Source organism: Asterias amurensis, chromosome 2 (assembly GCF_032118995.1).
Source record: "Asterias amurensis chromosome 2, ASM3211899v1".
Lineage (NCBI taxonomy): Eukaryota > Metazoa > Echinodermata > Asteroidea > Forcipulatida > Asteriidae > Asterias > Asterias amurensis.
The window spans coordinates 2850260-2862286 of record NC_092649.1 but is presented as its reverse complement, the minus strand read 5'-3'; the positions used below and the strand labels follow the sequence as shown (position 1 = coordinate 2862286).

Here is a 12027-nt window from a genome sequence, read left to right as displayed (position 1 = left end):
GAGCAGTGCTATCATCGGTATTACCAACACAACTTACTTACCAAAATGGCGATTATGCCGTGTAGAGATGGTCGCAGTTGTCCATCTTGCGCCTTGCGGTGCCTGGCTATACGAGCTAGGTGTAGACGTTAGGCCCAACATCTCCAACAACAGCCAGCACAGGATCATCCTAGAGCCACCAGCTCATGAATGACAGTCGGTCCCGTCCAGTTTAAACAACGGCCAATCCATGGATTCGTTCTACTCGGTAGAGAGGGAAAGAATTGTCGCCGTGGACGGCGGAGCTGACGGTGTGGCAGGAGTCTCACATTATGTCCCCGGAGTTTCATGGTCCCCCGTCCGCCATCAAGCTAGAAGTCTCTAGGTTTAAGGTATATGTTTCACCAGCAAATATTTGGCACATCCATCCATGGAGTTTTCGTTTTCGATTTGCACCTTGAGTTTATGCTGCATCGGCTGATTTGGCATCAGTCAGTCACCAGCCTCCTAGTTTAGCCTTCAAGGCTGGAAGAAGGAGCAACCCATGCTGAAGACTGAATAATAATAGGGTAGAAATATCGTTTGGTAGAGGGCCCACTTTTGAATCAAATTCCTTTCACCACAGTGGTACATGTAGTACACATGCAGACAATGACTGAGCTGGCCAACCTTTTGAAATGTCTTACCTGCGTGTGTGATGAGGCGAGGCTTAAAACATTCCAAAACAGAAAGCTTATGGGAGGCATTTGTCTATCAAGAATGATTATACAACTGGGTACGTAACAACTGCAGCCAGAAATTATTGTATCTAAACTCCTATAGGGAAATGTAAACAAATGAAGGTAAATGAAAGTCGATTTAAGAATAACAACAATTCCCTAATGAAAAGCACAACGACAGTGGCAATTTTTGTGGTTAACAGAAAAAGGTTGCCCCCACCGTACGGCGAACTGTACTTCTCCTGCGCCCTCTTTCGAATCAACCTTTTTCGTCAGCCCATGTAGCTTGAACGTCTGACGTCATCTTCTAGGCTCGTGAATAACGCCAGAGACAGGCCGGCGTGTTGTTTGCCCTCTGACCTCGGTCATTTCACGTAGAGATACGCTGTCAACTTCTATTGCGGACGTGACAGCAGAGACTAATTGGGCATCTTTGTCACTACTAGCTGCAAGTATCCAATGATATCATTGTTTATAACATCCCTTACCAATATTCTGCCTTTTCATTGGTTTAGAGCGCGTCACATGATATGTCTTAGTTTTGCTAGACGACGGCCGTGTGATAGTGCGTCGGTGTGCCGTGCGCTAGTCCGAAAGACTAGCGCACGGCGTGCAGTACCCAGACGTGTACGATGTTTATAAACTATAGTCTGTAACCATTTCGGATTACATGACACTACATGCACCATAGTAAAAGTTTTCGCAATCTGTATTCGCGTCGTCCGTGGATTGTAGCATTGAGGTCTGTAACTTAATAGTACAGTATTTAGAAATGTTTGGGGGTGTTATAAAACAAATATTGACGGCTTTCACTCGTGCTATGGTTAAAACTATGACTCCCTCGGCGATCCCCGGAGCGTTCTAGTTTCCCTCGGCTTCGCCATGGGAAAATAGAACGCTCAGGGGATCAACTCGGGAGTCATAGGTTTAACCATAGCACTCGAAGCCGTCAATATTTGTATAATACAATGGACTCACTGGATCTAGCGGCAGCGACCTGTATTCATTGTGGATAAAGACAGGGGAAAAGTCTACAACCCATGTTACTTTCCAATAACGTTATGGGCGACATAATCTCCGGGAGGGGGGGGGGGGGGCAGGTATCCTCAGAATAGTCATGCATATACATGAACTTGCTAATTCTTCAGATTGGCCAATCAGAACGAACCCCGTAAACAAAATGATCTTACATCTTATATCTCCAGTTCCTGACGCCAGTAATCCATTTTTAGAGTATATATTTTTTAGTAATAATAATAAGTAATACAATTTGTGACCTTTCTAAATCCGCTTTATTGAATCTTACTTTATTACGCCTTTTAACCAAAAAGGTAATTATGAGTGGGAGGGTAGCTACTAGTTCTTTTACGGCCGTTTAAAATATTGCAGGGTCGAATTGTCGTGTGATAAAGGCGCTGAACGCCTTCGGCTCGCGTTATTCGGCTCGCGGCCTTTATCACACTGCAATTTGGCCCTGCCTGTTTTAAACGGTCGTGAAAGAACTAGTAGCTACCCTTTTATTCCCTTAATATTTGTGTGTATTATTTCAAAAGAAAATTATTAAAGTAAACAAAAGCATATTAAAAAGAACATAATTATTTTCATTACAAAATGTGCTTTCTCGTTGTCGAGATGAGTGATACTTGCACAGTGAAAACCAAAATAAATGTGGTCAAGTTGAGTTCTGTGTGAAGCACTGACGTTTCCATAGATAGAGTCTTCAATATTGAGGAAACAATTTTGTCTTTAACCTCACGTTAAAATGGTGTAAAATGTCAATTTGTTGATTACGATTTATGAGTGAAATTGTGTAACAACGTCATCGGGACATCACAAACAAAACAGATCTTCCCAAGACGAATTTTTGCGCCAGTCAATTCGGAGTACAAAAATGTACCATCTATTTCAAATGTGACGTAATCGAACGGTTTTTTTTTTGTGTTTTTTTTTTACAACTATTTACAACTGTTACAACAATTTTACAACTTATATAGAGACTGTCATGCAGACGGCTCAAGGGCGTTGGTCTCGCGAATGCTCACCCCAAACAAAATCCACCCGCTAACCGGCTCGGCAACCCGGGGCGAGCCGGAGGGGAGCGAGACTTTGCAGTGGGCGACTTACGATTGGGAGTCTCGTCACTACGTATTCATTTCTATGTTTACTAATTTCCCAAGGTAAGAAACCTTCCAAAAAAAAACACCACAAGTTGAACCAGAATTAGTTTCCCAACATGAGAAATGTTCCCGTCTTCTTTTAGTTAGATTCTAGTTAAAGACAGTGGACACTATTGGTTATTGTCAAAGACCAGTCTTCTCCCCTGGTGTATCTCAACATGTGCAAAAAATAACAAACCTGTGAAAATTTGAGCTCAATCGGTCGTCGAAGCTGCGAGTTAATAATGAAAGAAAAAACACCCTAGTCACACGAAGTTGTGTGCTTTCTGATGCTTGATTTCGAGACCTCAAGTTCTAAACTTGAGGTCTCGAAATCAGATTCGTGGAAAATTACTTCGTTCTCAAAAACTATACGTCACTTCAGAGGGAGCTGTTTCTCACGATGTTTTATACTGTCAACTTCTCCCCATTACTCGTAATCAAGAAAGCTTTTATGATGATAATTATTTTGAGTAATTACCAATAGTGTCCACTGCCTTTAAGGGACCAAAGTGATGTGACACACCCAGTCCGTGGTGTGACACGCCTAGTCCGTGGTGTGACACACCTAGTCCGTGATGTGACACACGTAGTCATTGATGTGACACACTAAGTCCGTGGTGTGAGACACCCAGTCCGTGGTGTGACACACCCAGTCGTTGATGTGACACACACCCGTCCGTGATGTGACATACCCAGTCCGTGATGTGAGACACCCAGTCCGTGGTGTGAGACACCCAGTCATTGATGTGACACACCCGTCCGTGATGTGACATACCCAGTCCGTGGTGTGAGACACCCAGTCCGTGGTGTGAGACACCTAGTCCGTGATGTGACACACGTAGTCATTGGTGTGACACACCAAGTCCGTAGTGTGAGACACACAGTCGTGTGAGACATCCAGTCCGTGGTGTGACACACCCAGTCATTGATGTGACACACCCGTCCGTGATGTGACAAACCCAGTCCGCGGTGTTAGACACCCAGTCCGTGAAATCGAACTGGGGCACGGTGGGTGATTGGTCCAACCTCCTCTCGACAGAACTCAATGAACCAAGTTTCATTACCCCGGACTCATGACGCTAGCAAGAATATCATTGGTTTTCATTAGACATCTAAATAAATAGCCGACGTAATCTACGTATTCAGTCCATTTAAAAAGTTAATTCGGTGCGATTTGGAGAACTCGTTCCGCCAACTCTTAAAAGATTCAAATTTTAAAGACACAGTTCAAAATTCAACATTTTGATAATAATGTTTTTACTACACTTTAGAGCTGAATCCATAATGGCAAATTCGAAAAGTGCTAAAACACTACATCAGTTATTACGTAAGAATTGTCATCTTAACGGTGTAAGTTTGTTTCCGCCGTTAAGGTATGACTGTCACTCATAGAAGAAGCAGTTATCTTCATTCTTGATATCAGTGACGTCATCAGCATTAAGAAGGGTCGCATTGTTGAGCTGACACATCTTGGAGTCACCAGCTTGCTTCCAGAGATTGAAGGAGCAGCAAAGAGGCTCTGCCCAGCACGCCAGACCACACCCAATGGACTCCTTGACCGGGTAGCTCTTGATCAGATGGTTGAACAGACAGCTTTGTGGTACGAGGCTGAATTGCATAGCAGCCCGGCCGCAGGGAACTGCCATTTCACAGGCAAAATATTTGCTGCCGCTGCATCCTGCGTTTCTCCATTTACCATCAGCATTCTTGTCGGTCATCCGAACGCATCCGTCTTGCAAATTAGGTTGATCCGTATCCCAATTCTTGTATGCAGGATCGCCGTCCACTCCAATGCATTTGAGGTTCCCACTAGTCATGTTGCATCCGATCCACATACGCTTATCCTCGATGTCTAACATTTCCAAATGTATGCTCAATTTCTGCCAAACAAAATCCTGTTCTATTTTTGAGTTTGGGACGACCAGGTTTGCTCCGAGTCGTCTACATGTTTCCTCAGCTTGATTCCAATACATGGAATGGGGCATAAAAATGCAGCAGGAGTCCTGCCAAGCCAACCAGCCGGGAGGGCACACAGCTTGGAGTGACCCAACAAAGAAGAACAGAAGAAACATGTTCTCAAGAATCAGAAATGACAACATCTTGTCGTAGTATATCAACGTGTTAGCTCGGAATAGAATAAAGCTCGGAATAGAATAATGCTGAGTGACGATCTTTACTCTTAAAAGAGAACAAACAAATACACGCAGTGTTATTATATAGTGCCCATAGGCTTTTCACATTCAGCTTTTGAAACTATTAATTTTTTACCGTAAAACCATTAAACAAGCCATAATGTTTTATTGAATGACATACAGTGCTACCACCCACTTTGGTGGCTCACGTTCTCTATTCCATGACGGCATACTAAATAATTCAGGTTCTCAGTCAAAACATTGCGAGGATAATGGCATCGGTTTCCACGGTAGCAGTCTGCTGACAGACAAAAGGAAAACACAAAGTTCGATTTTTTTGGGGGGCATAACCAAGGATTACCTCAATGATAACGTCATGTGAATTGGGCCATTACACGTGTCGCACAAATTAATTCGCCTACTTAAGAAATTACGATTTGTAACAACTTTTTTGAAATTAGAACATTATTAGACTCTTGTTTATGAAAAATATTAAACGCAAAAATTGATGTCCATCTCAAATTTAGCTTTTAGTTCAAACTGTATTGTTCCCACAAAAAAGGGATTTGGCCACATTCTTTTCCCGATGATTGGTAGGTTGATTCTGTTCTACGTATTTTCACATCAAAAAGAGTATGTAAAATAAGTGGGAATTGTTTTGGGACACACGAAACAAGTTACTTACGACTACCGTTGAAACGGAGGGAGGGGGTGGAGCTGCCCCTCCTTTATAGACTGAATAATTTAATGGTGTGCACTTGTGGAACTACTCAGAAGAAACGTTGGCAAAGGACGCGGCGTTGCTTACAAATATTTAACATTAAGTGCATCGGTAATAATATATTCATATTTTGGAAAGGTGGATGTTCCATTCCAGCAGAGGGATTGGCCTCTTCAATTTCTTAATAGAGATTATTGGTTTTTTTTGTATAACCATTACTTAAAAAATGAAATAATCGGAATATACAAAAGAAGAAAATATCAAACAGTAAAAGACAAACCACTTAAAGCATAATACAAAAGACAAACAGGGAGGTCGACACTTAAAGACAATGAACTAAACAATAACAAATAAAAACATACACTGAGTAACTACCAAAAGTGTCCACTGCCTTTAAAGCAAAACCCAAGCTAACCGCTAAAAGTCAATATCGTGAGCAACGACTCTCAACCCTGTGCTCATGTCTTTGAAATCTCATCTTTCCTTTAAGACTCTTTGTTTCTTTGTTTGCATCTTAGGGTCAGCTCTTAGGTATCTGTGGCAGCATCGGCAGTGGGAAAAGCTCCTTACTCCAGGCCATCTTAAGTCGTATGATCCTCGTCAACGGAGACGTTAAAACAGTTTTGATGAGGAGGGGGTCTAATTAGAACAAAATTACCCCTGTGTGGAGGGCATCCATGTAGCAATAAATTATTGCCTTTTATATTTTAAAACCGATAAAAATAAACTTTTGAAGGCAGTTATCCCCAAAGCATGTAAATAGCCTTTTGACACTTTTGAATCACTATGGAGTGAAGACCCTTCTCTATAGTGTTTTGTTATCACTATAATAAAATATGCATAAAATAACAAACCTGTGAAAATTTGAGCTCAATTGGTCGTCGAAGTTGCGAAATAAAATTGAAAGAAGTAGTGTGCTTTCAGATGCTTGATTTCAATTCAGATGCTTGATTTCAGTACCTCGAGGTATCTAAATCGAGTTTGTGGTAAATTACATTCTTTCTCGAAAACTGCGTCACTCTAGAGAGAGCCGTTTTCTCACAATGTTTTATACCAGCAACCTCTCCTCACTCGTTACCAAGTAAGGTTTTATGCTAGTTTATTTTGAGTAATTACCAATAGTGTCCACTGCCTTTAACGCTTAGGCTATAAGCAGATTTACCTGCTTTTAGTTAGAATGGAAATTTGCTATTATTTTTCAATATAAACCGTGAAGCTGCAGCGCTTAGATATTGGCCCCATTGGAACATGTTACGTCGGCAACAAACGCCCCGGAGAAAAGTTAAAGAGGAAGGGAAACTATCAAAGGGTTTGGTTTAATAATTACTTTTTTGGAGTGAAAATTAGAGCATGACGTCATTGGATGTTAATAAGGTTCTTAAACCTCGGCTTTGGCTAAAAATACACACTGCTCCAAAATGCATAGCGTATGACGCGCGTGAGGCCCAAGCCGAGGTTTGAGTATGAAGAAGTTTGTTTTCCCTCCATGGTTTTAGAAAGGCCCCTGGTGGGATCCAGGGATAAAATAAGTACATCACACCATGGAGGAAAATAACAAATTTCCTACATGATCACACCATGGATTCTCACTGCGTGTGTGCCGACACTCTGCGTTGTACGCGCAGATGATGAACAAGGCGTCCGGACGCGCAACGAACGTCGTTCTCAGCCAACACACTAACTACTGTTTTCGTAATTTTATTCCTTTCCTTTTTGCAACACACTAAAAAATGGCACGAAGAATTAACGTACAGTGCTGTCCCACATTGTAAGTGTTGATTAAACCAACAAGGAACAAACGACAAAGCAGCGTTATTGCAGATCACTCAAATGAATTCGAGAAACCTTCTGCTAAATTTTGGGAATTTCAATCGAAAAATGTTGGTGACAAAGACTGCCGCTCTTCGTTCTGCCCTTGATCGTTTGGTAGACACGGAGCCGCCGTTAGGGACAAGTGAAGATGGTACGGATCAATCGCTACTTCATGGAGGTGCGGCGGGGCGTGTGGTTACTACCTCTGGTCCAAAAAAGGACACGCGGGTAAGACATTCAATTCGAAGACGTTTATTCCATACTCTTTTTGGAAACAAATTCAGTGTGAGATTTCAGCAAGTCATACAAAGGTTACAACATCAAAAGCGCATAAAAGTATTAAAAATAAATATAATTATTAAAGCAAATATTAAACAAATAAATAACATGGGGAACGAACAAGAGAAGAGCGAGAGCATGAGGCTGTTAGAGTAAGCTGAGGCTTGTAGAAAATAGCCTAGTTTTTTTTATAGACAGACAAACAAACAAACAGTGAATCACGAAACAAGGACAAGCAGAGGAGACGATCGATGACATTACAAAATGCTGACGACAAAACAAAACGAAGCAATAAAGTTCCAGGGTACATGTAGACGACAAAAGTAAACATAAGTAGTGAGGAGAAAACATCTATGTTACTTAGTGACAGAGGACTTATTTTCCATTCGAAGCTAAAGTAAGCCCCACTTAAAAGTAATCAAGTTCACTTACCGTGGTAAGGGCCCGATTCGTGGTGAAAACACGACCGAAGAATTCAGACACTACGGCTCGACTGACTGGACATCAGGAAATAAACACTAAGAGTCTTTCCCACTAGAAACCACAACCCACTCACCCTTAGAATCCCTTCCTATTAGAACCAACGCCTTTCATAAATCTTACTTTCCCAATACTGCTAAAGACTAGAATGCACTCCCCTACTACCAGCATCACTATAGCCCCACTAAGTTTCGGCGTACACTCATACTCATAAAACGGATTAGGAGTTCCTCGCCTCCTGACCTGGGCCCAATTTCATAGAGCTGCTTAGCACAACAATTTGCTTAGCATGAAATTTCTTCCATGATAAAAAAAGGATTACCAACCAAATTTGTTGCATATTACTTGTTAGGTGCTCAGCTGTTGTTTGCTTATCCTGAAAATCAAGCGAAAATTTGGTTGGTAACCCTGTTTTTATCAAGGCAAAAGACTTCATGCTACGCAATTTATTGTGCTTAGCAGCTCTATGAAATTGGGCCCTGACCTCATTGAGTGTTGTTCCTAGTAAGGAGCCGATTAATCATCATATCAAGATAAAGACTACTGGATTGCTCCCGAGTCAAGCAGCAAAAGCGCAAACTTGATAGCCTCAAGACCGAGTTTGATGTACTTTTCTTTTTTCTTAATTTTCCCTACAGGGTTTGCCTAGCTCTATCCAGAAGCCAAATGACCTGCAATGCATTGCATCCAATGTGGCCAGTGGTCATCATGTGACCACCGAGACGTTAGATCTACGCCTCGGTGGTGTCCATCGTCAGCAGGAAAGTAGGCCTGCATGTAACATGAACGCGACATTGTTACCGGTGATAGATGATTGCGGCTACACTGAAGGTGATCAGCCTCCAGAGGGCGTGACAGTGCATAACGGTCCTTTACCGCTTCATCATACTCTGCCCCGATCTAAAAAAACTACAAAGGTAACACGGTTACACTGCATGGAGCTCTAGTTAGCCTTTTCCAACTGGACACTTTCGATAATTATTGTCAAATACAAGGGTCAAATACCTGTCGATGTTTTGAAACATTAGGGTTTGACTAACCACACATATTTATCCACCAAGATATACGACCCTAAGTTGACCAACCGTAGTAACTTTCGTTGAACACTATTGGTAATTACTCAAAATATTTGTTAGCATACAAACTTACTTGGTATCGAGCAATTGAGATCTCTGCTGATAGTATAATACATTGTGAGAATCGGCTCCCTCTGCAGTAATGTAGTTTTTGAGAAAGAGGTAATTTCTCACTCAATTAATATAAAGAGCAGACTTGAAGCATTTTTGAAACAATTTTTCTTGTGAAAAAAAAAATTCCTATGAAATTGGCCCCTTAAAAACGAAGCATTGTATGAGTTTGTGTTTTTCGGCACGATAGAGCTGCACCTACCCCAGCAAAAACCAAAACCATCCAGGGGTCGAAATTAAGTGTATTTCCATGGTAGTCAGCAGGGCTAGTGACCAATAATTTTTAGTAGCCCTGATTAGATTTTGGTAGCCCAAAAGCCACGTTATGTCTCGCGTCACGGCTCAAACTTTACAATACACCAATAACATAGTTTTTATTGTTTGTGATGATGATTTTTGCATTATTATTCAACTAGCCCATCGGGCTATCAAACTGGAAAAATCAGTAGCCCGGATGTAAATCTGGTAGTCCCTGGCTAGCGGGCTAGTGGCAATTTTGACCCCTGCCATCACTCGATCAGAAAATTTAGTTCATTTTTAATTGTCTGTATAAAGTTCAACGTAAGTAGTCGGCTTCCAGAGCTGCACCACTCTCCATTATGTCCCAACGAGGGAGGATCTGCCGTTCAGATTGACTTCCTATTGACGGTAGAGGGCCAGGATTTACGACTTCCTCCTCCGCGTACCCAGACTGGGCCCAGAAGGTTTACCGAGGTTGGTTTTTGGACTGATTTTTCTCTCTTTACTGTAGTTGACACTGTTGGCAATTTACTCAAAGTAATTATTACCATAACACCTTTCTTGGTGACGAGTAATGGGGAGAGGTTGATATTAAAAAAACATTGTGAGAAACAGCACCCTCTGAAGTGCCATAGTTAAAGAGAAAGACGTAATTTTCCACGAATTTGATTTTCGAGACCTCAGATTCAGAATTTGAGGTCTCGAAATCAAGCATCTGAAAGGACACAACTTCGTGTGACCATGGTGCGATAAGGGTGTTTTTTTCCTTTCATTTCCTTCATTTTTGTTGAACCACATTTTTGACTTTACCTTATTACGGCGAACAGCGTGAGTTCACAAAGGTCAAGGAAACCCACCCAGTTTCTAGGAATATTGTGTGAATCAGACATTATATTTAATTTTAAAAACATATTTTCAACCACATTAATTCACAACTCAACTCAATTCATTTCATTTTTTGTTTATTTTAAGAAGTACATAACCGAATAAAAAGTCAAAGACTAAAGTTATTTGGTCTACAATTAAATTACAGTAAAATAAATATATATTACTTTAAATACAATATCAAATAGAGCAATTGGGTGAAGAAGACACACATGGATGGTGAAATCAGCATTATATAAGACACAAAAATACTGAGTATAGTCACAGAATTTGAAAGGGTAAAAACTATTTACAATGTATATGTATACCCAAAACTGCCCGTTTCAAAAGCAACGTGTCCAACGATCATTTGCTGATTGTTGTTGTACAGTTAAATTATTCCAGTTTTCAACTCCCTTGAGCACCATCAAAATTAATTAGCTATCTCAATTTTACTAAAAACTTGGGCAAAAATTGTCCAATGCTACCCTAACAATGGACAAGAAACTGTCAAAATAAAATAAATGTCGAACAAACATTAACTAAACGCGCTTGTATTGCCGTCATTTATTGATAGCTGGTTGTTGGTTGACATGCTTCAGTGCTAGAATGACTTGTAACAAGTCTACTTCAATTTGGACATAATTAAAATTGAGCCATGACACAAAGTGCTTACCTTTTAAAATGCCAAACATGTCACACAATAAATTCACATTAGCAATTTCTTTCTTCAAACACAAGCAGTGATGAGCGTTCCCCCTGCATGCGCTTGTCTAGAGTGGTCGCACCAGTTCAAATGATTTTTCAGCAAACACTTATTATTTTTGCTTTCAATGTGTACCTTTTGAGTTTTGCTGACCCTTTCAGCTTCCATGTAAGATTGTTATGTTTGGACGATCCAACTACAGTGCATGTATACTGGTTCTCTAACGTCTGTATTATAGTTCATGCAATGAATCCATGCACAAACACTAGACTCTATAAAATGCGTCTGAACCAACATTATTTTTCGCCTCCAAACACCGGTTCTTTATTCAGAACCAACACTACCGGTACTCAGCTCAAAAGAGATTTTCACATTGTGTTACCGCAAATCTCATTTAGCTGTACATCCAAATGCAAAGTTTCAAATCCTACTTCATTACATCTCGTTGCTAACTCAATTCTGACCTACAAATCAACACATTGATAAAGTGACCGATCTATGACCCTAATACCTTCAACTCAATATTTACAGAAGTCCAATAATCGAGTGAATATCGAGAGGGATATTACGGACTTTGGTCTTCTTCAAAATGGCGATGACATCACGACTCTAGAGAAGAGTTTGAAGACAATGCTTCTGTGTCAGTCGATGGGGATATGTATTGAGGTAAGAGGAACTTCAAACACATTCGGATTTAGACTTGTTGTCAACTCGTTAAAGGATTCGGGTACTTTTTCAAAATGTCCACA

At 40.8% G+C, this 12027-nt stretch overlaps 2 protein-coding genes across 3 annotated transcripts in view; one reads left to right on the top strand and one right to left on the bottom strand.

Moving 5' to 3' along the window:
• Positions 1–4239: 4239 nt before the first annotated feature.
• Positions 4240–4929, bottom strand: LOC139951442 (snaclec agglucetin subunit alpha-2-like). Its single transcript, XM_071950346.1, has one exon. The coding sequence runs from the start codon at positions 4927–4929 to the stop codon at positions 4240–4242; it is 690 nt and encodes a 229-aa protein (XP_071806447.1).
• A 2471-nt stretch (positions 4930–7400) lies between these two features.
• The window catches only part of LOC139951928 (uncharacterized), a 29311-nt gene continuing 24684 nt past the window's right edge, over positions 7401–12027 (top strand). For both annotated transcript variants that reach the window (XM_071950969.1, XM_071950968.1), the window contains exons 1-4: positions 7401–7750; positions 8920–9198; positions 10024–10182; positions 11810–11944. In XM_071950969.1, the coding sequence (XP_071807070.1) occupies positions 7541–7750; positions 8920–9198; positions 10024–10182; positions 11810–11944 (783 nt within the window). In that variant the 5' untranslated portion in view covers positions 7401–7540. The remainder of the gene's footprint in view (positions 7751–8919; positions 9199–10023; positions 10183–11809; positions 11945–12027) is intronic.